General features: G+C 42.3%; 3 protein-coding genes across 10 annotated transcripts in view; 1 reads left to right on the plus strand and 2 right to left on the minus strand.

The window, feature by feature from the left end:
• Positions 1–2833, plus strand: part of LOC135515845 (N-acetylglucosamine-1-phosphotransferase subunits alpha/beta-like) — a 33892-nt gene extending 31059 nt beyond the window's left edge. The window contains exon 21 of the mRNA XM_064939632.1: positions 613–2833. Within this exon, the coding sequence (XP_064795704.1) occupies positions 613–684 (72 nt within the window). The 3' untranslated portion in view covers positions 685–2833. The remainder of the gene's footprint in view (positions 1–612) is intronic.
• Positions 2372–19752, minus strand: LOC135515846 (cholinephosphotransferase 1-like). The gene is made up of 8 exons (XM_064939633.1): positions 19285–19752; positions 8926–9073; positions 8521–8662; positions 8279–8363; positions 7577–7708; positions 4786–4944; positions 4369–4494; positions 2372–4154 (listed from the first exon to the last, which is right to left on the minus strand). The coding sequence occupies exons 1-8, from the start codon at positions 19522–19524 to the stop codon at positions 4038–4040; spliced, it is 1149 nt and encodes a 382-aa protein (XP_064795705.1). The 5' UTR covers positions 19525–19752; the 3' UTR covers positions 2372–4037.
• Positions 19753–20790: 1038 nt separating this feature from the next.
• LOC135515843 (myosin-binding protein C, slow-type-like) overlaps positions 20791–27907 on the minus strand; it is a 37406-nt gene continuing 30289 nt past the window's right edge. For all 8 annotated transcript variants that reach the window (XM_064939623.1, XM_064939624.1, XM_064939625.1 and 5 more), the window contains 10 exons: positions 27742–27876; positions 27423–27590; positions 25656–25744; positions 25359–25554; positions 24919–25058; positions 24600–24759; positions 24017–24153; positions 22703–22889; positions 21912–21950; positions 20791–20879 (listed from right to left, as the gene is read on the minus strand). In XM_064939623.1, coding sequence (XP_064795695.1) covers positions 21934–21950; positions 22703–22889; positions 24017–24153; positions 24600–24759; positions 24919–25058; positions 25359–25554; positions 25656–25744; positions 27423–27590; positions 27742–27876 — 1229 coding nt within the window. In that variant the 3' untranslated portion in view covers positions 20791–20879; positions 21912–21933. The remainder of the gene's footprint in view (positions 20880–21911; positions 21951–22702; positions 22890–24016; positions 24154–24599; positions 24760–24918; positions 25059–25358; positions 25555–25655; positions 25745–27422; positions 27591–27741; positions 27877–27907) is intronic.

Here is a 27907-nt window from a genome sequence, read left to right on the forward strand (position 1 = left end):
GCTTTGGAATGACTGAAATTTGCGTCACTGAAATGAAACTGAAACCTGTCCATGTTGGACCGTGAGCAGTGGATGGTGGCTGAATGTTTTTTGTTGTTGTTGATCATGGCACCTGTCAGATCTGAGGGGGTCGGGGTAAAGTTTCTCCTAATAAAGGTTAATCGCCAGAGCGACCGTGGAGGAATGGGCAATCCACACTGTGCACTGGGCCATTGGGACATGGAGGAATCTGAGGGAGCCGTCTTGTTTTTGTACCAAGAATCATCCCTCTCCTCAGGCTTAAGGCTCCACTCCTCCTTCCTTTTCCTTCCAGGCATCTGGTGCTTTGTTTGTAAACTGCCTCTTGAAGTTGGAGAGCTGTTTGCATCTCTGTGGTTTATCGGCTCAGGCCTGGACCAATAAACCACCTTCTGGTGACTTTACAGGACTTATGTTGACTCTCCCGAAATGCTGTTGCCCTGATCTGTTCAAAGGCAAGAAAAATAGAGCAAAAAGCTCCCGCTCAGAGCCACATGCTGACAGAGGAATGTCGTTTCCCTCTTTTTCCACTCGTCTTTCAGTGTTTGTGTGTTTTGTGACGCAGTCCTTTGTGGTATTTTCTTCTTCCCTCAGCTGATTCTACTGAAGCGCAAGCTGTTTCCCAGACGCAGGGTCAGCAACGATGTCAACCCAGAGCGCGTGTGAAGAACGAGGGAAAGACGTCCTAATCCTCCTCTCTGCATCCACCCTCCTACCTGTCCCCTCCCTCAACCTCTCTCCTTGAGTTCAAATTGAGGGCCATGCAGGGGTAGGTGGTGAGCGAGGAGGGCTATCCCTATATCTTGAAACGTCCTCATCTGGGATTGCATCAGCATGGCTCAAGGAGAGAGGGACTCTTGTAAACAACGTCAATCATGTGTGGCGGGTAAGATGATTGACGGGCATCACCTGGCTGGGAGATGCTGGAGTGATGTCATGTGATGCGGTGCCAGTAGAAGAAGCCTGTGAAGCCAGAAACCAGACACTTCTCTTCTCTTCCACCAGGGGTGCCAGAGGGACTTATCGCCCACACGCCACCAACACACCAGGCTGTGGAGAAGGACACTGACTGAGCCAATTATGTGCTAAACTGCTCCAGTCCAGTCAGTGTGGGCAGTGTGATTGATGTACTGTTAAAACCATGATCTGGAAGCGATTGGCGGGAGACACCATCTGTGGTGTGGGTTTACAGCACCTTAACCCTGCGACGCATTCCAGAGGTTAGGTTGGACACGATTTTATTTTATTTTTTAAAATTGAACCTTTATTCCACAGAAGGAAAAAAGGGATCGTGGAGGGGGTTAATCAGAATAACAGGAATTATACCTTTTGACCTGTTTCAACATGTCACTCCTGGTCAATGTCTACATTCAACACAAGTGCCTTATTTTAAAGAGTGGTGCCAGAAGTATTCCAGTTAGACTGTATGACGTTGTTTACCCATTGTCCCTGCTTGCCTTTTAAATGTCTTGGTTGGATTTGGTATGTACATGTCATAAGTTATTTCTTTCAAAGGCATGGGGGGGGGTTCTGTGTGAAAAATGCCACACCGGTTGTTTTTTAAAATCGTGAATGTTTCACACAGACCACGCAGCGATCAGCCATCCACACAGAATGTGTCCCTGTGGGATACTTAATGTATATCTCTGCTAGTGTCTGAAATTCAGATCTCTTTAGCATGCTCTGTAATGTCTGATTGTGTTGTTCAGTGAATGCGTTCCTAATGAATGCCACGGAATGTTAATTTAGCTCCACAAGCGTTCTACTACTGACCCTCAGTTCTTTTCTATGGTCTCTCTGTTGAGCCTTCCATGCCTGAATTTGGTAGCTCTCCCCTCTGTTTACAAGCGGTGCATTGTGATGTTAATTATGATAAAATGTGAATGATTGCTAGCAACAGTAGAACATTGATAATGTTTTGCTGCCTTACTATTACTGACTATTTGTAGTGTTGGTGTACTGTGGTATGCAGTGTGCCAGATTACACGGCCTGGTCTCAGTCTGGGACACTCATTAGTATATGTAACCAAAGGGAGCAAGATCACTTAAGGCAAATATTAGGAGGGTGAGTGTATATCTAGCAACCCAAAGGTTGTGTGTTTGGATCTCAGACAATTTAAGAATTTTAATGAATTTGTAGCTACTTTGCTAACCCCAGTGCTAGCTCCAAATGAATTACATACCATACTAAATGGAGTGCCACGGATTTATGTACAGAATACAACATGCTCTGAGACCAGGTTGAATTACAACAATGGGTGGTATGCGTCAAATTCACATTTTTTGTTTAGTCATCACTTTGGCTCATCCCAAAATCAAAAATAAACCTGACTCGCCTAGTCATGAAACTGAATTTCTTGAATGGAAAATATTTATTTATTACAATAATTTAACGTGTTAGTATAAAGATGTTTTACTTGTAGTGAACAGTACAATACCATGTGGCCTTTTCAATGCATAGTTTCAAAGTTCACCTTGAGTTCGAACCCTGATTGAACAAAAACAGGTGGCTAACATTTCCAGACAAAGTCATTGAAGTGTCACAATCTGAAGGCTCTCATTGGAATTCTACCCACCAGTATATCAAAATGTCATTTTAGGGCCATATTCCTAGAGTAGGGGTTCTTGATTTTCTTTGTTACATAAACATGACCACAGGGGCGAAACATCCGCACCGTTGCATCCCTTTGTCTGTCTATCCTAAAGTTGTTGAGCAATGACCATTCAACTATGCCCCAAAACATACCATTCAACAATCACAAATCATTGAGTTTAACGTACCAAAATGCATTCATTCACCTATACATATTCTAAATGTGTGATGAAAAAAGATGGCTTCCAGTACAGAATTATAGTAAAAATGAATTCCAGTAAAACAGTGTTACATATTGTCTGATACTTCAACCATAAATACTGGTTTCATAATGTAGAAAAGACAAACATTTTAGAACTTGTTCTTAAAATGCTTCAAATATTTTTAAAATTAAACAAAAGGATTCAAAGAATTAGCCCTTTAGGGAGAAGAACGTTGAAAGCAGACAGGACTCTTGTTAACGCATCACCAACATGACTACAAGGACTTCAACTAGAATAGAGTTGAGGTTACGGAGGGTGTTGGATACACTGGAGGGAGATTCACAGTCAGATGGAAGCCCTTGTAGAAGAAATGTCACTGTTTTCAGCGTTAACCCAGACCCTTGCCCCTTCACCTGCAGTCCTTGACAATTAGCTTACCATACCTCATTAGGAATGTCTCATTCTACTTAAACTTCATTTTAGAAGTTATGAGGTTGAAAGGTTGATTTATTTTGTATTTCCTAGCCCTGATTAAGTTAATTTCATGTCAGATTGGGTCTTATTCATTAAATAAATAAACATGAATGATTTCAAGAGCAACAATATCAATTTGGGCAATGATCAAACATGTTGAGTTATCACATTGTTTTTAACAAGTGGCTGTGAAGATATGAGTCTAGTACTGTAGAATCTAACTTTACAGTATTGAATATGTATCAATTGAGAAAACAAATTCAAGGGGGAAAAAATACAAAGCAACCATCTGATCACTGAGAAACATTATTTGATCTTTGCCAAAAAATGTATTGTAGCTTTTACCCATTGTGTATGATTTGAACAAGCTGGAAATAATGGCAAATGGTGCGCTTTGGATGTTAAAACCTGTCTGACATTTACCAAATCTGAGTCTCAGATTACCTCAGGTAGTGATTACTTCCAAAATGGAGACAAAGAAAAACCAACCAACTTATTTCCATGCCAGCTACTCTGCACTCATCCAGTGAGATACAGACCAGTGTGTTTCCCTTGACAATGGCTCTACTCGGGTGGTTGTGTCATTCCTGTCATTACCCTAGTGTTATTACAGACAACCTTTAGTCAGAGGTCGTCACTGTGTCAAGGCTGCTGAGGTTTGGGGTGGAGGGGACCTCTTCATTATCGTCTGCTTTCAAGAGCGGGGTGGCGTCCTCTGCCTCCCCTGCCCTCTTCCTCCGGGCAAAACGTCAGTCGTGTTTGGGGGCAGCTTGCGCCGTGATGCTGAACACGTGAATACGCAGGTGAGAGGCGATCTGGATGCACACACCTGTGCAGTATCGCGTCAAGTCAATCAACGACAGGACCTGGGGAGGAAATAAGGACTGGCATGAGAAATGTACTTGATGCACATAGGGCCAAGAGTTGTTCCCAGTCAGTTTATGTGGTTAGGGGAAACTCCTAATCCCATCTATGGAAGACAACTGAAATGGGTTGAAAATGACACCAGACCTGAACTAAAACATTGTTTTGATGACAGAACTACAGAATTGTAAAGACAAATCTGGGGTGAGAACTCACCATTGCGATCCAGAGGACTATGTGCTCGTCGATGAAGCTGTTGAAGTACTGGTTGAGGAAAAGGAGGCCAGGCCCGATGAAAGCTGTGTCTGGGAGATAAAGCTCACTCTTGGTCATGTGGGCCACCTGACACAAGGACAGAGGAACACAAGGAACATACAGATATTGGAGGAGGAGCAAAGCTAATGAATGAGCTAAGGTAAACACTGGTAAGGCTTTCGCTGTTACATATGGAGGTCCCATTTATGAGAGGGGAAAAGTATTCATTGCTTGCTTGATAAGACACTCCAGACAAATATATATTTTTTAATGAATTTCCCTTCAGGCAGTAGAGTCAGTAGACTAGAGATATTAATAGATTGAGAGATGACAGCAAAATAAGAAAGTGAAGACTATTATATTAAATGGAGCTCTCACAACTAGCTTGTTGGCGATCTTGGCGACGACCATGCCGAAAGTTAGGATGTAGAGACAGGGGTGCAGTTCAAAAAGCTTGTTGGATGACTTCTTGAAGATGATGAACGCCAGTGTGAGGATGAGGCCGATGTGCATACCTGGTGCCAGCACACTGGTGTCCTAAGGGACACACAGCAAAATAATAAATAATAATTGTTAACCTAGAATAGAAGCCAAAAAATAGTTGATTGTCCTAAAATGTACAGTGCCTTCAAATGAAATCAAACTTTATTTATACAACACATTTCAGACATGGAATTCAACGTAATGTAAATTACAGTAAAAAAAAAACGAATAAACAAACAATGAAAATAAAAGCTGAAATATTTACTACAGAACAAACAAACTGAACAACTAAAAATCACCCTAAGAAAAAGCAAAGCTAAAAAGATGGTTTCAGACCTCTTAAATATGTCCACAGTTTCAGCCCCCCCCCTCAGACAGGCTATTCCAGAGGCTGGGGGCATATAACTAAAGGCTGCCTCTCCATGCCTCTTGATCCTAGGCTTTGGGATAGTTCAAAGCCAAGTGCCAGAGGACCCGAGGGACCTACTGGGTACATAACTTGAAAGCACTCAGAAAACATTGACACCCATTGAGTTTTTCCACATTTAGTCACTACGAAATTTCGTCAGCCGGTGATTGTCAAGCAAATAATTACCGTGAGACCTGCAGTTGACTGTTAATTAACACATGTAGTATCTCCTGGCTTCCACATAAGCCACATTTGGAACATCTACATTTTAAATAGTCTAATAAATCCATGTAATACAGCCTACACCTTCACAATAATTCCATTATTTATTTTAGACATGTCTAAAGAAACATGATATGGAGAAAATTGAGTCCATTTCAGAATAACATAATAAAGTGGAGTAGAGGTCGACTGATTATTCATAACAATCGGTCATTTTTGGACGCCGATTACATTGCATTCCAAGAGGAAACTGTGTGGCAGGCTGACCACCTGTTACGCGAGTGCAGCAAGGAACCAAGGTAAGTTGAAAGCTAGCATTAAACTTATCTGATAAAAAAACAATAAATCAATCAATCTTCACATAATCGCTAGTTAACTACACATCGTTGATGATATTACTAGGTTAAATAGCTTGTCATGCATTGCATATAATCAAAGCAGTGCCTGTTAGTTTATCATCGAATCACAGCCTACTTCGCCAAACGAGTGATGATTTAACAAAAGCACAATCGTTGCACGAATGTACCCAACCATAAACATCAATGCCTTTCTTAAAATCAATACACAGAAGTATATATATTTTTAAACCTGCATATTTAGGTAAAATAAATTCATGTTAGCAGGCAATATCAACCAGGTGAAATTATGTCAATTCTCTTGCGTTCATTGCACGCAGATTTAGGGTATATGCAACAGTTTGGGCCGCCTGGCTCGTTGCGAACTAATTTGCCAGAAGTTTACATAATGATGACATGACATTGAAGGTTGTGCAATGTAACAGCAGTATTTAGACTAATGGATGCCACCCGTTGGATAAAATACGGAACGGTTCCTTATTTCACTGAAAGAATAAACGTTTTGTTTATAAAATTACAGTTTCCGGATTTGACCATATTAATGGCCTAAGGCTCGTTTTTCTGTGTTTATTATATTATAATTAAGTCTATGATTTGATAGAGCAGTCTGACTGAGCTGTGGTAGGCAGCAGCAGGCTCGTAAGCATTCATTCAAACTTTACTGCGTTTGCCGGCAGCTCTTAGCAATGCTTGATTCACAGCGCTGTTAATGACTGCAAACCTACCAACTCCTGAGATTAGGCTGGCAATACTAAAAAGTGCCTATTAGAACATCCAATAGTCAAAGGTATATGAAATACAAAATGGTATAGAGAGAAATAGTCTACGCGTCATAATTCCTATAATAACTACAACCTAAAACGTCTTAACTGGGAATATTGAAGAACTGGGAATATTGAACCACCAACTTTCATATGTTCTGAGCAAGGAACTTAAACGTTAGCTTTTTTTTACATGGCACATATTGCAATTTTACTTTCTTCTCCAACACTGTGTTTTTGCATTTATTTAACCCAAATTGAGCATGTTTCATTATTTATTTGAGACTAAATAGATTTTATTTCTGTATTATGTTAAGTTAAAATTTAAATAAGTGTTCATTCAGTATTGTTGTAATTGTCATTATTACAAATAAATAAATAAGTAAAATAAAAATTATAATAATAAAAACATTTGTAAAAATTGGCAGATTAATCGGTATCAGCTTTTTTTGGTCCTCCAATAATCGGTATCGGCGTGGAAAAACCATAATCAGTCGACCTCTACACTGGCGGTGCTTACCGAGAAGACCGTGAATGTTCCTGAGTGGCCGAGTTACAGTTTTGACTTATATCTATATGAAAATCTATAGCAAGCCCTGAAAATGGTTGTCTAGCAATGATAAACAACCAATTTGGTAGAGCTTGGAGAATTAAAAAAAATCATAAAATGGGCAAATGTTGACAAAGTAATGACTCAGGGGCGTGAATACTTATGTAAATGAGATATTTCTGCATTTCATTTTCAACACATTAGCAAAAATGTGAAAACGTTTTTTTGAATTCATTGTAACACAAAATGTGGAAAAAGTCAAGGGGTATGAATACTTTCTGAAGACACCGTATATGCAACATCTTACTACCACGCCAGCTGTTTAAGATTAAGTGTAATAAAAAAAACACTAATCAACCCAAAAACGTAATTACATAATAATACTTACAGCCACAGTGGAGCCGTTCTTGCCGACGCCCCCGTTGAGGATGACATGGAAATAGTTATAGCAGGAGAACACGGCTCCACCTATGATGCCCAAGATGGGGAAGGCATACAGCTTCACCCCAAGGACAGGTAACTACAAAAGGGTAAAACAACCAAGAGTTTCAGTTAACAGAACTAATCAACTTTTGTTACAACAGCTAGCGTTGTTTACACCAATAAGCTGTGGGTGGGCGGGGCATGCTGCTGAGGCCATGATGGGAGGAGAAGCCAATAATATTGCGTGGTGACATCAGCTTTTTTCTAGCCTGATCATGTGATCATGTCTCTGCCGCGGTGGATTAGCTACCCATAATTACCTTCTTCTCACTTCTGATTGTGGCGTTTAGTCGTTAAGCCTCCACAGGCTGCACAGAGTGAAAGTGAAACAAAAGGACTATTTAATCACTAGTAGATTGTTGTTGTGGGGTTGGTTGGTTGATTGGTTATACAGTACATGTTAAGGATTGGTTGTGTTGTCTTATGGTGGCAAGTGTTGGTGTCAAATTTGTGTTGTCACATAGTGGCAAATGTTGGTGTAAAACGTCCAAGTCTCCAAATCCTATAGCTTAGTTGACAGAAAAGGAAAGAGAGAGTGTGTACGAGTGGGTATGGGAGTGTGTGTTAGGTTTGTGTGCATGGATGGATAAATGTATTGAAGCCATACCCTGTAGTCCCAAAGGGCCACTCCACCAAAAGCTGACATCACATACATGACAACGATGGCAATCTGGACCTCTGTCACATCAACCCTGGGTGGATAGAATTGATAGAACTCATAGGTCAGAACCAGACTGTATATTTTATGAAGCATGATGGACTAGACAAGTATTATGTCAAAAACAAACAGTCGTTATCTGCACAGCAACAGGTAAACAAATAATATAATTGGGCATCATTCCTACTTACAGGCCAAAGCGCAGCGTTCCAGAAACATAGGTTTGCCAGTGTGCACAGAAGAACATGAACATCCCCACAAAGCCACAGAAGAACATCCAATCAGGGTAGCTTCCTACCCCACAGGATATGCATGTTCCCACAGAAACAAACACTGCAGACAGAGACACAAACAGAGAGAGAGAGAGACGAGATGAGAACTAATGAGTAACAATGTGTCATACTTCTGAGGCATAGAACAATGTATGTTGTCAGTCAATATGACACACTGGTTGCTATGACTCTAACCATTAAATGCAGTCTAGTCCAGACTCTAGACAAAAGTACAGGGAAGCCCCACTGCTTGAAATACACACTTGGTCAGGTATTGTAAAGCACCACAAATTAACAGGGCAAAAAAAAAATGTGGGCTCGCACCTGTGGAGACAGCATCACAGCCGTGGTCAAAGAGCTCCCCCAGCGCAGAGCTGCTGTTTGTCCTCCGGGCCTGCTTCCCATCGATGGCATCCAGCGACTGATAGATGAACAGGCCCAATGCACTCAGAATGAAGGCCCATGCTGGAGCCTGGAAAGAGGAAGGGAGGGGAGGAGAAAGGAGGGAGAGAAATTTGATTAAAACAAGGGGATGGAATGACCTGGTTTCTATTTCAACTAGGACAAGCTTTCCTCCACCATCCCCCGTTGAAGGGAATGGTCTCGGTCTTTGTCTTCTGTGTAAACAAACAGACTTGTTTACATGAGATGCAGGGTGTATTACCAAATCAGTGAAGATTGAAGAAAGCCATGACACACATTGGGGAAAGTTGTTTATCTTATATTGAGTCACTTCTTGTCAAACACAAGCAACTCTGTTTTGCAAGTTGCGATGTTAGACTATTTACCTCAACACGGGTTTGTTCTCTAACAGACATCTTATAAAACGTTGTCTAAAATGTATGCTTACTACAGCTGTTTTGTAGAAAATGATTTGAAAGGCAAAACAGTAATTCAGGCCTGGGCAATTATTTTCCACAGAGGGCCACATTAGAATATATTTTTGCCATCGCCGGCCAGAGGCATATTACAGGATTGTACATCATGGGAATGACTATGTTGACAGTAGATGTATCTACTGTAAATCATGTCCAGATATGCTACTTATTTTACTTTTTTAACATGCACAGAAATAAACCACATCCATGTTCTCCTTTTGGTAGGTATTTTCATTATTAAACATGCAATGAACTACACAGAGGGAAAAGCACTGTGCATTCAGCACCACGGATAGAACTCTTGTTAACGGGTATGCACAAAAACACCAGAGAGCTCAAAATTACATTTAAAATATTCAGTGTGAGGAGTGAAGTCTCTGATGGGCATTGACTAGAGCAGTGATGTCAGGTATAGTTTGAAGTCGCTATGCGCAGGATTGCTAAGAGTCAGTAAGAGTTGATCTGTGCCTTAACTTGTTATATTTCATCACTGAAAATGTCTGTTCACGGCCTCCCGGTGGCGCAGTGGTCTAAGGCATCGCTGTGCCTCCAGAGACTCTGTGTTCGAGCCCAGGCTCTGTCGCAGCTGGCCGCGACCGGAGGTCCATGGGGCGACACACAATTGGCCTAGCGTCGTCCGGGTTAGGCCGGTAGGGATATCCTTGTCTCATCGTGCACTAGCGACTCCTGTGGCCGCTAGGTGTACAGTGTTTTCTCTGACACATTGGTGCGGCTGGCTTCCGGGTTGGATGCGTGCTGTGTTAAGAAGCAGTGCGGCTTGGTTGGGTTGTGTTTCGGAGGACGCATGGCTCTCGAGCCCGTACGGGAGTTGTAGCGATGAGAAAAGACAGTGACAAGACAGTGACAACTAACAATTGGATACTTATGAAATTGGGGGGGGGGATAATTCACATATATTGGGTCAACCTAACAGTACAAACATCTTCTGAACATGACGAGAACCTCGTCAGTGACATTGTTTTGAATAGTTATCCAATCACTGCATCAGACTGAAGATCTATAAGCTCAAGTTGCAGGTCAGTAGGAGTATTATCCACATTGAAGGTGAAGAGAGAGAAAACCAACAGCATGTCATTTTCCAACACTTTGAAATCCTCAAAACGTAGAGAAAAGAGAGTCAGTAAGAGCTGATCTGTGCCCTGACTTGTTATATTTCATCACTGAAAACATCCTGTCAAGTTTGGGCACCCATCAGTGGTCACACTGGATAACGTTTCAAAACTCAGTCCCAGCTTTGCCACACTTATTAACCTCCAATAAATATTTCCCTGTGGTTTTGCTCTTCATCGACTGTAATTTCAAAGTCTGGAGTTATGCCTCATAACAATATCAACAACTGCACCGTGTCACATACTGCTCTCATCCAGTTCCAAGCAGAAATAGGTGAAATCCTTCACCTTGTTTTTCAACTGCTGTTCCATATTCTCTGCAATGTCCTCAACACGCTGTGTTTAGGGTTGCAAAAGGGTCGGAAACTTTCTGGTAAATTTACGGAATTTTCCATGGAATTTAGGCCCTGGAATTTGGGGAACTTTGCTTAAATTAATCCAAAAAAGTTAGCTTAAAACAGTGAACCTTTTTTTGTGGGATACACAAGCCAATTGTAGGTATTGTGGCATATTTTGGTTAAACTGTCCCCAATTCAATGGAATTGCAAATCTCCGCATGCACAGTGTATTCTTCCATCACATGTACAGCTGATTCTCAAGATGTTGCACTCTAATGAGATGCTATTGAGCCCAAACTACTACACTGTCTGAGCCAAGGACTACACGCTTTTGATTACAACACTGGGTGGGGTGAATATATTGTATATGACATACATGATATTTTGTTAATTATTAAATAGTAACCTAGAGCAGAGTGTGTTTAAATCACTTCTAACTGGTTAACAATTTTTCTAGTTAGTTTTTGCTACCATGTGGGTTTTAGCTTGCTTGAGCCTGCTAACTGAGGAGTGTTAATTCACCTGTTTCCATACATGTTTCATTTTAAAACATTTATCTTACAAAGGAGTTGTTTAATCTAACAGCTTTATTATTTATCTGTACATGGAATTGTATTTGTTGTTTCTCATTTTTTTCTAATCTTTACAGGAACATGCCACAGGCACTATCTGATGTGTGTAGACATTTCACTGCAGCTAATGTAGAAGGAAAAGCTGTGTACATTTGCAAATACTGTGCCAAATCATATGTGAAGAATGCAACAAAGATGCAGAATCATCTGGCCAAGTGCATGACGTTCCCTCAGCGCTCACAACAAGCAACCTCTGACACTTCTATTCGAGGTGAAAATGATTAATCAGACACCTTATCGATAGCAACAGCTCATAGGCCTCCTGGAATCAGAAGTATTTATGACTCAATAGAGGAACGTAGTCAGAGAAATACTGATGAATGTCTTGCTTGAGCTGTGTATGCAACTGATACACCTCTGATGCTCACAGGCAATGTGTATTGGAAGAGATTTCTGAATGTTCTTCACCCAGCATACACCCCCCCCAACCAGACATGCTTTATCTATTAATTTGCTGGATGCAGAGTTCAACAGAGTTCAAGTGAAGGTCAAGCAAATCAGAGAAAGCAGACTATTGCAATCAGTGGTTAAATGTTTGTGGACAAGGAATAATTAACTGCATAATCTCCATCCCTCAACCAGTATTCTACAAGTGCACAGACAAGGGACAACAGACACCAATCTCCACCTTGCAGATGAGCTGTAGACAGTCATCAATTACCTTGGACCACAGAAGGTATTTGCACTGGTGACAGACAATGCTGCGAACATAAAGGCTACTTGGTCTAAAGTGGAGGAGTCCTACCCCCACGTCACACCCATTGGCTGTGCTGCTCATGCATTGAATCTTCTCCTCAAGGACACCATGGAACTGAGAACAATGGATACACTCTACAAGAGAGCCAAAGAAATGGTTAGGTATGTGAAAGATCATCAAGTTATAGCAGCAATCTACTTCACGAGGCCTATGGTGTCATCACTACCGTGTCTTGCCACCTTGGCCTGGATGAGGGCAAGGTTATTGGCAGTCTGGTGAAGTACACTTCCGATCAAGGGCTTTGGGATGGAGATGCAATATGGCAGTCGTGACAACATATCTCATCAGCCACCTGGTGGAAGGGACTTTGTGGATCTGAGGCTCCTTCCTCTGTTGCCTCCATCATCCTCCAAATCCCACCAACATCAGCCGCCTCAGAGCGCAACTGGTCCTTGTTTGGAAACACACACACACACACACACTAAAGCACGCAACAAGCTGACCAATACAAGGGTTGAAAGATTGGTGGCCTTCCGGGCATATTTGAGGCTTTTTGAGCCTGACAAAGAGCCATCTTCAACAAGGTTGGAAAGTGACAGTGAGGATGAGGCCTCAAAGTCTGATGTTCAAGAGGTGGACATTGAGGAGGTCCAGGGAGAAGACATGGAAGCCTGTGAGGAAGACAACCAAAGTTTTAGTTTCTAAACTATCATTTTACAGATGTATGTTGAAAACGTTTTTGGGAGATGCGATGGATCATTGGGGATCATTCAATATCCCTTTCCTTTGTTGTTCAATGAAATCATCACATGTGAAGAGTCAACTCATTTAATTAAAGTTCAATTCGTAACTAAATAGTATTTTTTTCTGGGAAGGATTTAATCATTTGTAATTATGTCTACTTATGATAAGGTACAAAGTTTATGTCTCCATATGATCTGGTCAATATATCCAATGCAAAAAACAACTATATTTAAAATGGTATTAATATTAAATCCCCATATATTCCCACAGAAGGTTTCCATCTCTGAATATTCCCCAAAATGTGCAACCCTAGCTGTGTCACTGTTCGTCTTGACAGGGAAACATTTTCAAAACACATCTTTCTTGTCGGGGCAAAGTATTGCTGCAGAGTCAATTAACATTCTTCAATAAATTTGCCCTCATCGAATGGCTTGCTATGTTTAGCAATTTTGTGGGACAGTAGCTAGCTCTCAATTCCATCATTTGCTGAATGCAGTTTTGTGAAAAGAGGAAGCAACTGTTTCAATGCACTTGCCCGCTGCTCAGAAGACATTCCTATATTTCTCTGCTTCGCCTGGAGGTATCAGGACAAGTTGTACTCTCAAGACAGCGATGCTCTCTTTGCACACATCTTCCCTGATAACGCAATAAAGAAATATTTCAATTACATTAATTTGAATGACCCTCCCAACCCCCACCACACACACACGTGAGTGTGTAAGAAAAAAAAGTGAAGGTATGGTAAAAGGAAAGTAGATGACCTGGGTAAGTTCCTAACACTGGGACTTGAAGTATTACCAGCTATCTGGACATTAGGGGTGAGCCAACAATCCAGTGTTTATCATCTCTCCATACAACAATGTACAAGTAGTCCAGAAATTTGTTGGTGGGTGAGCCCCAAGAAATTTGGGTGGGACAATTGTTTTTCTATAAATAAAAGAGCCGTTTTCCTAAATGAATCAAAATAAAGTTAACTTTCTGAAATTCTACAAAATGTTACCATGGGGCAAAGAGAAAACTGTTTTCAAGCACATTTCCTGCAATTCTACACATTTTTCCATGGGGCAGAGGAAAATGTGCTGTTTTGAAGCTCCATGTTATTCTACACAATTTGACATGAGACTCAGAGAATGTAGCATTTGTTAAGTTAATTAAATATAAAATATAGGTGTGTGGACTGTGATTAAAGACACAGGACTATGAGCGGTGTTGTTTGCTAAATGAAAAAAATAACGGTGGCAGTGGCATGGTGTATTTGGGGAGTTTCTCCCATTCTTCTCTGAAGATCCTCTCAAGCTCTCAGGTTGGATGGGGAGCGTTGCTGCACAGCTATTTTCAGGTCTCTCCAGAGATGTTAGATCGGGTAAAGTTTGGGCTCTGGCTGGGCTACTCAGGGACATTGAGACTTGTCCCGAAGCCACTCCTGCGTTGTCTTGGCTGTGTGCTTAGGGTCGTTGTCCTGTTGGAGGGTGAACCTTTGCCCCAGTCTGCGGTCCGGAGCGCTCTGGAGCAGGTTTTCATAAAGGATTTCTCTGTACTTTGCTCCACTCATCTTTGCATCAATCCTGACCAGTCTTCCAGTCCCTGCCGCTAAAAAAAATTCATCCCCACAGCATGATGCTGCCACCACCATGATTCACTGTAGGGATGGTGCCAGGGTGTCCTCCAGACATGATGCTTGGCATTCAGACCAGAGTTCAATCTTGGTTTCATCAGACCAGAGAATCTTGTTTCTCATGGACTGAGTGTCCCATTGGTGTCTTTTGACAAACTCCAAGCGTGCTGTCATATACCTTCTACTGAGGAAGTGGCTTCCGTCTGGCCACTCTACCATAAAGGCCTGATTGGTGGAGTGCTGCAGAGATGGTTGTCCTTCTGGAAGGTTCTCCCATCTCCACAGAGGAACTCTGGAGCTCTAGGAAGAGTCTTGGTGGTTCCAAACTTATTCCATTTAAGAATGATGAAGGCCACTGTGTTCTAGGGGACCTTCAATGCTGCAGAAATGTTTTGGTACCCTTCCCCAGATCTGTGCCTAGACACAATCCTGTCGCGGAGCTCTACGGACAATTCCTTCGACCTCATGACTTGGTTTTTGCTCTGACATGCACTTACATAGATAGGTGTGTGCCTTTCCAAATCATGTCCAATCAATTGAATTTACCACAGGTGTCCAATCAAGTTGAAGAAATATCTCAAGGATGACCAATGGAAACAGGATGCACCGGAGCTCAATTTCGAGTCTCACAGCAAAGGGTCTGAATAGTTATGTAAATAATAATAATAATGTGCAAGCATTTCTAAAAATCTGTTTTTGCTTTGTCATTATGGGGTATTGTGTGTAGATTGATGAGGAAAAATGTATTTAATACATTTTAGAAAATGTGGAAAAGTCAAGGGGTCTGAGTACTTTCCAAATGCACTGTATAGCCATATAAGTACAGTGACATAGGCCTTAATGCAGTCATATTCATGACTTATTGGGGGTGTGGCTTTCAGTTAGTGATTTTTGACCACCCATCCCATGAGAGAAGTCATTCCACTTAATCTAAATGCCATTCCAGTGCACTGTTTGCTATGAATTCTATCTGATGGTGTTTGCATGTTTAGGTAAAAAGACAAATGTCCCGTTTGGAACACCGACATGTAGAGGGCATAATTATTACATTTTTTTGTTCCCCAATCTGATTCGATGGGCCTGGCTTTCCAGTAGTTGGGCCCGGGCCCACCGGTTGCAATGTACTGTACTGGCCTAACTCTTCTCTCTGCACAACTGTGTTCTCTCTGCACAGTACTTGCCCAACTGTGTACTCAACACAACACTACTGTAATGGCCTAACTGTGTGCTTGTCCCATTGGTTTGTCCACCACAACTATTTTGACAGTAGTGTTTTTTTTCTTTCTAGATATCCTGCTGTTTTCCAGTCCCTTCCTCTACCAACAACAAACTGCTCTTCAGTAACCCCTGCCCTAAAAAGCCCTTTCTGTATACAGGTAGTCATCTTAGTCACATGGCTCTCAGGCAAGTTCTGTATTGAGTATAGGCATACAGGGTCACCCTTGACATATTTTTAGTTGGTCAGTGACAGCAATGTATGCTGCAGTTTATGTCAAGGCCAGGTAGCCCCTTTATCTAGTTATTCAAAGCTGTACTGCTTTGTGTGCGTTCTCTAAGTGTGCGTTCTCTAATTCTCTCCTTCTCTCAGAGGACCTGAGCCCTAGGACCATGCCCCAGGACTACCTGACATGATGACTTCTTGCTGTCCCCAGTCCACTTGGCCGTGCTGCTGCTCCAGTTTCAACTGTTCTGCCTTATTATTATTATTCAACCATGCTGGTCATTTATGAACATTTGAACATCTTGGCCATGTTCTGTTATAATCTCCACCCGGCACAGCCAGAAGAGGACTGGCTACCCCACATGTGCTCTCTCTAATTCTCTCTTTCTTTCTCTCTCTCTCTCTCGGAGGACCTGAGCCCTAGGACCATGCCCCAGGACTACCTGACATGATGACTCCTTGCTGTCCCCAGTCCACCTGGCCATGCTGCTGCTCCAGTTTCAACTGTTCTGCCTTGTTATTATTGACCATGCTGGTCATTTATGAACATTTTAACCATGTTCTGTTATAATCTCCACCCGGCACAGCCAGAAGAGGACTGGCCACCCCACATAGCCTGGTTCCTCTCTAGGTTTCTTCCTAGGTTTTGGCCTTTCTAGGGAGTTTTAGGCTGGGTTTCTGTACAGCACTTTGAGACATCAGCTGATGTACAAAGGGCTATATAAATAAATTTGATTTTTACTGTACATACAGATTGCAGATGGCGACAGGTTACATGCGAATCCATGGCTGCATTGACAACAGCTTGTGCTGCATATAAAATGCGCTTGTTGAATTGTCTGCTGCACAAACCTGCCTGGAGCTTGATGGAATCTGGACTTTGTGTCAGTGGTGAGATTCCAATCTGTACTGTGGGATGGGTGGACAAAGGTGTAGAACCAATAAACATATTGTAACATCTCCGAATACCTGACAGGCACGTGCCTGAACGCAAGCTATACAAAGGAAGGAAAAGAAGCTAAATAGCCAAAGGGGTAGGTTCACACACCCTCTCTCTCCCTCTCTTCAGGGAATCAACCTAAGCGGATGACATGTCATAGTATGAACACATGGCATGGTTAAAACCTAGGTATTCGACCTGTTAATGATTTGCTGACTATGGTTGAAGTTGTATTGTTATCTACAGTTGAAGTCTGAAGTTTGCAGACACCTTAGCAAAATACATTTAAACTCAGTTTTTCACAATTCAACATTTAATCCTAGTAAAAATGCCCCGTCTTAGGTCAGTTAGAATCACCACTTTATTTTAAGAATGTGAAATGTTAAAATAATAGTAGAGTGACTTATTTAAGCTTTTATTTCTTTCATCACATTCCCAGTGGGTCAGAAGTTTACATACACTCAATTAGTATTTGGTAGCATTGCCTTTAAATTGTTTAACTTGGGTCAAATGTTTCAGGTAGCCTTCCACAATAATTTGGGTGAATTTTGGCCCATTCCTCCTGACAGAGCTGGTGTAACTGAGTCAGGTTTGTAGGTCTCCTTGCTCGCTCACGCTTTTTCAGTTCGGCCCACAAATGTTCTATGGGATTGAGGTCAGGGTGTTGTGATGGCCACTCCAATACCTTGACTTTGTTGTCCTTAAGCCATTTTGCCACAACTTTGGAAGTATGCTTGTGCTCATTGTCCATTTGGAAGACCCATTTGCGACCAAGCTTTAACTTCCTGACTGATGTCTTGAGATGTTGCTTCAATATATCCACAATTTTCCCTTCCTCATGATGCCACCTATTTTGTGAAGTGCACCAGCCCCTCCTGCAGCAAAGCACCCCCACAACATGATGCTGCCACCCCCGTGATTCATGGTTGGGATGGTGTTCTTCGGCTTGCAAGCCTCCCCCTTTTTCCTCCAAACATAACAATGGTCATTATGGCCAAACAGTTATATTTTTGTTTGATCAGACCAGATGAAATTTCTCCAATAAGTACAATCTTTGTCCCCATGTGCAGTTGCAAACCGTAGTCTGGCTTTTTTAATGGCAGTTTTGGAGCAGTGGCTTCTTCCTTGTTGAGCGGCCTTTCAGGTTATGTCGATATAGGACTCGTTTTACTGTGGATGTAGATACTTTTGTTCCTGTTTCCTCCAGCATCTTCACAAAAACCTTAGATGTTGTTCTGGGATAGATTTGCACTTCTCGCACCAAAGTACGTTCAACTCTAGGAGACAGAACGCGTCTCCTTCCTGAGCGGTCCCATGGTGTTTATACCTGCGTACTATTGTTTGTACAGATGAACAGGTTACCTTCAGGCATTTGGAAATTGCTCCCAAGGATGAACCAGACTTGTGGTCTACCTTTTATTCTGAGGTCTTGGCTGATTTCTTTTGATTTTCCCATGAAGTCAAGCAAAGAGGAAATGAGTTTGACTGTAGGCCTTGAAATACTCCACAGGTACACCTCCAATTAACTCAAATGATGTCAATTAGAATCTTCTAAAGCCATGACATAGTTTTCTGGAATTTTTCAAGCCAGTCAACTTAGTGTATGTAAACTTCTGACCCACTGGAATTGTGATACAGTTAATTACAAGTGGAATAATCTGTCCGTAAACAATTGTTTGAAAAATTACAAAGTAGATGTCCTGACCGAATGGCCAAAACTATAGCTGGTTAACAAGAAATTTGTGGAGAGGTTGAAAAACGAGTTTTAATGACTACAACCTAAGTGTATGTAAACTTCCGACTTCAACTGTATTTGCTTAATTTACATGATCCAAACTAACTTGCGACAACTAAAGTAATATTAACTTTACCTTTCCTTGAATAAACATTGAGCCACACTTACTCCCAGTTACCTTAAATTACTATTCGCTTGATTTATGAGTGGCTGAGCAAACATGGTGGCAACTTTGACAAAGACAACAACAATTGTCTATTAGACAAACTTTCGAGGAACAAAATATTAGTGGACTGTGCACATTTTCCAACCAATATGCTGATGCTTTGAACAGTTTTAATTTTCTAACCTTTATTTAACCAGGTAGGCCAGTTGAGAACAAGTTATCGGTTGCAAAGTAACAATAGCGCTGTAAATGTATTCGAGTTGCAATGTTACACATGATCTCAGAGAGTTACAATGCTGTCATGGGGTGTTGCTACATGGCTACTCGAAAGTTTCTACCACCCACCACAAGGTCGCAAAGCACCTACCTCCTCTGTTGCCGTTGGACAGTAAAACACCAACACTACAGTTGTGACTATATTTATTACCAGTCCAATTATAGTCAGCGTATTAGGCGCTACCCAAGTTGGAATTTGTTGGACCAGCCAATTCCAATATATCTGACAAGGAGGTTCGAAAAGGGATCGACCCGAAGCGCTATATTTGTGCTCCTCTAGCCGCTTGAGTTGTGCGGCTGACAGCGGCTCCGGCCACAAGAAATGTGGCATTGTTTCCAGCTTCGGCGCTACGAAAAGTAGCCTATCACCCAGCGATACTCTTGACGTTCTTGTGTTTAAGGCACTGATATCTTCTCGCGACCAACCAGAAAATACGTGTTCATTTGGCAGTTACGTGTGAAGTCATTTTTCTAGAGTGGAACCATGAACGTTGATATTTTTTCCGTTTGTGATTGAGAATTGCGTTTCAGCAGGAAGCAAGTCTCCGGAAGGGAATTGAGGCCGGGAATTTCAAATGAAATGTAGTCAATTGACCGCTAGGAGCAGTGAACTACAACTGCAGTAGGTTTCTACATCTTCATGGCTCCATTGAACGTAACATTTTATTCTGTAGTTGCAATATTTCTGAGTGCGCTCTGAAGTGAATACAGCGTGTTCTTTAAGCATCTTCAAGTATTTTTTTTCCTATTATGTACTGTATAAACCTTTTTTTTTAAAGTATTTATTTACACATAAAGGATGATATGTTACATGTTTTTATTTTATTCCAGGAGTCATACATTACAAATTGAAGATTAAAACATGCGCAGATGGCCTGACGGCTAAGAATACACTCAAGCCTGAAGTACAGTATGAGCACAGAAAGCACAATGTGTCATGCAGTGTAAAGCTTAAACAAAAAGATGGATAACGGTCTGTTTGAAAGCCCAAATCTCAACATTAGTCAGACAACTATACTTTTCATACTCCAAGAACAGAAAATGAAATCAGAAAATCCTAATGTGAAGCATTTTAAAGGGACTGATGAAATACTGTAAATTCTCATTGCAAATCACCTGATCAGAAATGTTTTAATATTTGTATCTTCTGAAGTCAAATCTTTAATCACAAGACATTGCATTACAGACATCAAGCCACATTGTTTATACATTTCAACATTCGCCCCTCCCCCAAACACAGTTCCCATCCCAACAGAGACAAAACATGTTCACATAGGTGGAAATTACAGTTCATCCTATCATACATTCCCGCACTACTCATCTAAAATAAAAAGCTACAGCCAAAACACTGCCAACATGCAACTGAGCTTAAACAGAGCCTTTTGAATACTAGGAGATGACACAAAGCTGGTGATGAATTGGCTTCGTCTATGGTAACTAGCTCGATACCCGCACACAGCATGCCATGCCAAAGTCCAGTACAACCCTCCCTCCCCCTCCAGCGACTGCTGGTGAGAAGCAGATCACAAGTGGTGTGACGACAGGTTCCGGGCAGCCTAGGCGTATCAGCGGTTGCTCAGTCCGACTACTTCTCTGGCTGTTCCACGGCCTTGGTCTCGCTCATGTACTTATCGATCAGGTGTAAAGGCACTCCACGCTGCATGAGCTCAGAGAAGGTAAAGCCCCCTAGGGGAGAAAGAAGAGACACTCAATTTGTTGTTAGGAGGTATAGAGAGAAAGTGAAAGAGAGAGAGAAGACTATCCATTTTTAACAGAGAGAAGAACGTAATAGTCCAACGGCAAAAGCGGAGGGTCAGTGTGCAACATTGAAACAGACACTGAAACAGCGAAAAGAGGGCGAGTCTGCAACAAAGAAACAGAAGAGACACAATACAGTACAAAAAAGAAGAGATACCAAAGTGGACAGCAGTGAGAGGAGAGAAAATAGAGAGTGCCAGTAAAGGGAAGGTGCAAGACGTCACTTTTGCGTCTGTGAGTAAATCTATATCTGCATAGGCCTATTGTGTCAAATATAGACCTACTATAGATATATAATCTATGTATTAATCAGCAGAAAGTGATCTATGCATTAATTTTATCTTATCACCCCAGTAAATATGATAACACGTATGTACAGGACACCATCCTGGAGTAACGACTTCTGGAAAATACTGTAAACATAATGTCAACCTTTAATCTTCAATAAAGAGCCATGCTCTGCAGATGTTGGTATTTACTCTGACGTCACAATCAGGCCATTTGCACTAGTTTGAAGGTTACTCACCTTTTGTGTGTGGCATATGTTAGATAAGGAACAGACACGGTTACCAGGGAAACACAGGTCATACAAGCAGTCAAGTCACACCAACCGTTAGACTTCTGAAATATTAGGGGTACGCTTGACTTTAGACAGCCACCCTAGACAGCAACCCTAGAGTGTAATTGGAAAGTAACTGGCTCCAATGAACACTGCCCATAAAGTGTCTAGAGCCACATACACAATAATCTATTATGTTACTGTACATATCACACATCCATTTGGACTAAAGCAGGCAAGCCCTGAACTCTTGCATTCCTTCCCTTGGTACTCTTTCAGACGGGTGGGTGTGAACTTAAATAGACCACCTAGTACTGCTGAGAAAAGCTGTATTATTGGCATTTGACAGATGCAGAATGAATGACATAAGCTTCATATGCCAAAACCATATGAAAGCTTACCTTGGATGATAACATACATTCACTAATCCTGAGTGGGGACTGGGGGGAGAGAAGAGAAGAGGGGTTATCCAAATGTTTACATGGGGGAGTTATGTGTTCTCCAGGGAATACTGGTCAGTTATTGAACTCATTTTATATGAGGAGTTAAACACGCAATTGAAGGAACATCACCATCTGTTGAGGGGAAACATTAAAACATGGAGCCACAAGATAGTATTCATCAAACAAGGGAACTACATCTAGAACAATACGTATTGACGTGTGTTTGAGTTATGAGGTGTTGGTGTATGATGACGCTTAGGAAGAATTGAACCATGCTGTATTGGTGAAGCATGCTACATTTGACGTTGTGACTTTGAAGTTGTGGTAGGACATTCAACAGTGGTAGTGGGATGTACAGGATTCGGCTGAACACAAGTGACATTACTGAAGTCTTGTATGAACACCTGTAACTGGATGAACATGTTCAAAATAGTCTAAAATGAGAAGGAAATGCATAGATTGAGTTCAGTCACATTATGTAATACATTGTTCCTCATTGGAGTAGCAGGGGTGATGTAATGACAACCCCCTGGATGTTATATATGACAATATAAGCATATATCATCTACGATATATGTACCGCGAATACTTACAGGACCACAGCTTATATGGACGGGCTCCTGGTGGTGTAGTCACTGAAACAAACTATGTACTGATCTACGTCACCATAGAGTCTAGACACCTAACACTGTACACAGGTGGATAACATACACCGCAGGTTACCAGGTACCCCTCCAGCCAAAACTGACCTTTAACCTCCAGCTTACACTCCACTAGTGCATCACCCAGGTCATTAATGGCCTTGCAGGAGTACATGCCCCCGTCGTAGGGACTGGGTTTCCGGATCTCCAGAGTGCAGACCCCTTGGTTGCTAAACATGCGGTAGCGCGGGTCGTCAATGATGGCTATCTTATTCTTCATCCAAATGACTTTGGGCTGAAGAAGTCAAAAACAGAGAAGATTAGCCCGTTTCCTAGAGAAGCCTCTAAAATTAAGTCAGGGATGTTTCGCAAGTTACTCCCCATAATGTTTATCAAGTAGTATAAAAGGCATCGCTACTGTATCATTAAAACATTTGTCAACTCAATATGTTGTAGTACATTATTTCAAAAGCATTCAATACATTGCAATGTTTTACTGGTCTGTGGATTTGCACTATTTTCTCAGTGAGAGGGCCAATACACTGGTCAAGTTAGAGATAACCTAATGTATGAACAGTCATATCTTATAACCAAAAGTGCATTAATCAGATAAACACTTATATTTACATAGTGCCCATGGTAGTAAGGCACATGTGTTAAACAAATGTCCTCTGTCTGTTTATTTAATCAGTTTTTAACCTCTGAACAAAAAAACGTCAGGCAGCTGACTAGAGATGTGTTGTTAGAGAGAGGATAGTTGTCAGGTGTAAAGGCTGCCGTGATTGCGAGGCGGTCAGAAAGAGCAGGCTGCAGGTGTAACGCTTTCAGTATAGAGCTGGGGGCCTGGACCATTTGGACCTGGTCCATCCTGGAAGGGTATGGGGAACAGGCTGGAGGGGTATGGGGAACAGGCCGGAGGGGTATGGGGAACAGGCCGGAGGGGTATGGGGAACAGCCTGGAGGGGTATGGGGAACAGGCCGAAGGGGTATGGGGAACAGGCCGGAGGGGTATGGGGAACAGGCTGCCTAAAGGCCTAAGATGACCCACGAGGCCAGGGCATTGGAAGTCCCAGCCTCAGGACTTCAAGGCTGCACAGTCTTTGGGGTTGGCTCCTAATTCATCAATTCATGTCATTGATTGGCCAGAGTCAATAGAGAAGACATACTTGGTTTCCCATGTCTAAATCAATCACCAATTAATAGGCAGGACTGAACATCAGCAGCAATGATACCACAACCATGTCCAGGAGTTTAGCTGGACAGAACATTCCCAGAGGGTTGGTGTAGGCACTGTCTAAGTACAGTCCTACACACCTACCCTAGCCTGAGTCCCAGATCTGTTGTGCCATCTTGCGAACTCCAATTGCTGAAATGGAGTTGGCAAGACAGCACAAACAGATTTGGGACCCGGGCTACACCTACCCGTGGGTTGGCACGGACGCTGCAGTTGAGGGTGGCATTGTAACCAGCGATGGCAAAGGTGTTGATGAGGGGCTGGGTGAACTTGGGAGGCTCTTTGAAGTCGTGGTCAATGTACTCTGGGTTCTTCAGTTGCATGCCTGCAGAGGGAGGAAGGGAGGAAGAATGGGGTTGTACATGATACAGGCGCTGAGCTGTATCATGGGGGAATTTCCCTTGTGATCATGATTGAAGGAGAGACAGTATTTGAATTCATCATCTGTGGTCAGAAACAGCAACATCCGCATTAACAGGACAGTACAATGAAGCATGATATGTAGTGTATACGCCATCTCTGAATGACAGCAACTGGTCCAATTCTGTAAAAATGTATATTTTATCACTGTATCGTTACCTTTTGTGACAAAAGACAAAGAAGACAATGAAAAAAGAAGTGACTGAGGTTCATCGGGGGCTGGACTGCTTTTTGAATGTGTTAAAATTAAATTAGAAAATTAGAATATAGAGGGGGATGACATACGGGTCATATTTTTCATTGCTCTCCATACGGTATCCCCCCCCCACCCACAGAGGAGCTCACACATACCTTCTTTAACGATGAGGGCGCTGTCCTTGGTCTGGGTGGCACACTCGCTCAGACCCACCATGTTCTCAGAGTAGATTCTGAAGTAGTACTCGTTCCCCACCACCAGCTCGGTGATAGTGATGCAGGTGCGGTGGTAGTGCTCAATACACGTGTACCACTCCTGTCACACAGAAAGCAGATTAGTTTAAACATGCAGGGGATAACATTGATTAGCACAAACACCTGGATTCCATATGCAAAGTACATACAGAGGTAAATCTCTCCCTCATACTGATTCCATACAATACAGTACTAAGTGATGCATTCAGCAGACTCATACCATGGTCTTCTTGTCTGCTTTCTGGATGGTGTAGCCTGTAATGGCGGCATTGCCATTGTCCTTTGGAGGGGTCCAGTCCAGAGCCACGTTTCCCCCCCAGACCTCATCTATCTTCACACACTGTGGAGGCCCTGGGAGGTCTGAGTGGAGAGATGAATCCGTTAACATCATTAACATCAGTATGGGTCTTATTGGCATGTTCTAGACATTAGGTGCTGTGAAAAATTTGGAAGGGAATAAAGGGCAGAACAACATTAAAAACATTCAACTCGATCAACTCTTTACGATGAGATCTTTCCTTCTTATAGTATTTTTTTCTACTTCCTGTTTGATTAAATCTGTAAAAATGACTGATACAAGTGCTTAATTGATCTATGCCTAAACAACTTTATCTGTAAGTGAGATCAGGATATCCTTCCTGTCAGTTTCCTTTGACCCACCTACTATCTGGATGTCTACGATGGCCGTGTCCACGTGGTTCTCCACCTCCACCTTCATATCGTACTTCCCAGAGTGCTTCCTCTCTGCTTTGCGGATGAAGATGATGCTGTCACAGTCTGTGTTGCGGATAGTGACCTGCGTGGGGTCCACCGTCTGACCCTCCTTCAGCCAGCTCACCTTTGGCCTGGGCTTTCCCTACATGTCACATATCGCATAGGAGCATGAATCTAACTAAATATGATTTACTAAAGGGCTTTTACTGGAGGTGGTTCAACCATTTTCTGTTATTGCCTTACCATGAATGGAATAACGAGATTGACGGCTTCTCCCACTTTACGAGTGTACGTCTGCCTCAAGTGACGGGGGATGCGGATCTTTGGTGGTTCTGGGAAGAGGACAGGTCAGATAAGTGGATGGAATGTGATTTCCGTTAAAGAAAATTATACTTTTTATTTTTTATCTACAGTGCCTTCAGAAATGATTCAGACCCATTGACTTTCCACATTTTCTTTTACGTTACAGCCTTATTCTAAAAACATTTTTTTTTTTATCCTCATCAATCTACTCACAATACCCCATAATGACAAAGCAAAAACAGGTTCAGAATTTGTTGCTAATTTATAAAAATACATCTGAAATATTACATTTACATAAGTATTCAGACCCTCTACTCAGTACTTTGTTTGCACCGATTACAGCATTGAGTCTTCTTGAGTATGACATTACAAGCGTGAAACATCTGTATATGGGGAGTTTCGCCCATTTTTCTCTGCAAATCCTCTCAAGCTCTGTCAGGTTGAATGGGAAAGGTTGCTGTACAGCTATTTTCAGGTTGTTGTCCTGTTGGAAGGTGACATTTCGCCACAGTCTGAGGTCCTCAGTGCTCCGGAGCAGGTTTACATCAAGGATCTCTCTGTACTTTGCTCTGTTCATCTTTACCTCGATCCTGACTTGTCTCCCAGTCCCTGCTTCTGAAAAACATCCCCACAGCATGATGCTGCCACCACCATGCTACACCGTAGGGATGGTGCCAGGTTTCCTCCAGACGTGACACTTAGCATTCAAGCCAAAGAGTTCACTCTTGGTTTCATTAGACCAGATAATCTTGTTTCTCGTGGTCTGAGAGTTGTTAGGCGCCTTTTGGCAAACTCAAAGCGGGCTGTTATGTTCCTTCTACTGAGTAGTGGCTTCCGTCTGGCCACAACCACAAAGGCCTGATTTGTGGAGTGCTGCAGTGATGGTTGTCCTTCTGGAATGTTCTCCCATCTCCACAGAGGAACTCTAGAGCTCTGCCAGAGTGACCATCAGGTTCTTGGTCACCTCCCTGACCAAGGCCCTTCTCCCCCGATTGCTCAGTTTGGCCGGGCGGCCAGCTTTAGGAACAGTCTTAGTGGTTGCAAATTTCTTCCATTTAAGCATGATGGAGGCCACTGTGTTCTTGGGGACTTTCAATGCTGCAGACATTTTTTGGTACCCTTCCCCAGGTCTGTACCTCAACACAATCCTGTCTCGGAGCTCTACGGACAATTCATCGACCTCATGGCTTGGTTTTTGCCATGACATGCACTGTCAACTGTGGGACCTTATATAGAGGGATGTGTGCCTTTCCAAATCATGTCCAATCAATTTAACTTACCACAGGTGGACTCCAATCTAGTTGTATAAACATCTCAAGGACGATCAATGGAAACAGGCTGCACCTGAGCTCAATTCGAGTCTCATAGCAAAGGGTCTGAATACTTATGCAAATAAGGTATCTCTTTTTTATATAATAATAAATTTGCACATTTTTCTAAAAACTTGTTTTCACTTTGTCATTGTGGGATATTCTGTATAGATCGCTGATTTTTTAAATCCATTTTAGAATAAGGCTGCAACGTAACAAAATGTGGAAAACGTCAAGGGGTCTGAATACTTTCCGAAGGCACTGTAAATCTTTCATGAACGCCTGTCCTTTGGACTTGTGTTTCAAATGTCATGTTCATAGCCCTGTTGCTTAAGCCTCGCTAATAAATAATAAATACAGGCATCAAAAAGAGAAGTGGAGAGTGGCTAGGACTCACCGATGACCTCTTTGACCAGGATAGAGTGCTGAAGTGTTCTGGGAGTGCTGGCGCCGGCAGCATTGATGGCCCTTACCCTTACCAGGATCTTAGCCTCTGGAGGGAGGCCAGTGATGGTGTACTTAGTCTTCTCTGTCAGTTCCTTATTGGTTACTCTCCAGTCATCAGCTGTGGAGAACATGTCCATAGACTTAACACAGCAGGTAATACATATTAACAAGCCAGGAGTTTCTCCTGATCATGAAAAGTCAAGTGGGTTCTAGTTATAAAAGACAAAGTCTATTCGTCGATGGAGGCATGTCAATCGAATGCTTCTTACTTCCTTCAATGCAATACTCCACCAGGTAGCCGTCTAAGCCTGCAGCTCCAATGGTGTCTGGGGGACGCCACTTCATGGTCACCGTGGTGTCTGTGACATCATCCACCACCAGCATGGTGGGCTCGCTGGTCACAGCTGAGTGAGTGTGAGAGTGTTACAAAGGTTG

This window comes from Oncorhynchus masou, chromosome 27 (assembly GCF_036934945.1).
Source record: "Oncorhynchus masou masou isolate Uvic2021 chromosome 27, UVic_Omas_1.1, whole genome shotgun sequence".
NCBI lineage: Eukaryota > Metazoa > Chordata > Actinopteri > Salmoniformes > Salmonidae > Oncorhynchus > Oncorhynchus masou.

Coding starts and splice junctions, on each gene's coding strand:
- LOC135515846 (XM_064939633.1), bottom strand. CDS start 19,524: ATGCCACATTTCTTGTGGCCGGAGCCGCTGTCAGCCGCACAACTCAAG. Junction 8,663..8,925: donor CTGTGATGCTGTCTCCACAG/GTGCGAGCCCAC, acceptor CTCTGTCTGCAG/TGTTTGTTTCTGTGGGAACA. Junction 4,495..4,785: donor AGATCGCCAACAAGCTAGTT/GTGAGAGCTCCA, acceptor TCCTTGTGTCAG/GTGGCCCACATGACCAAGAG.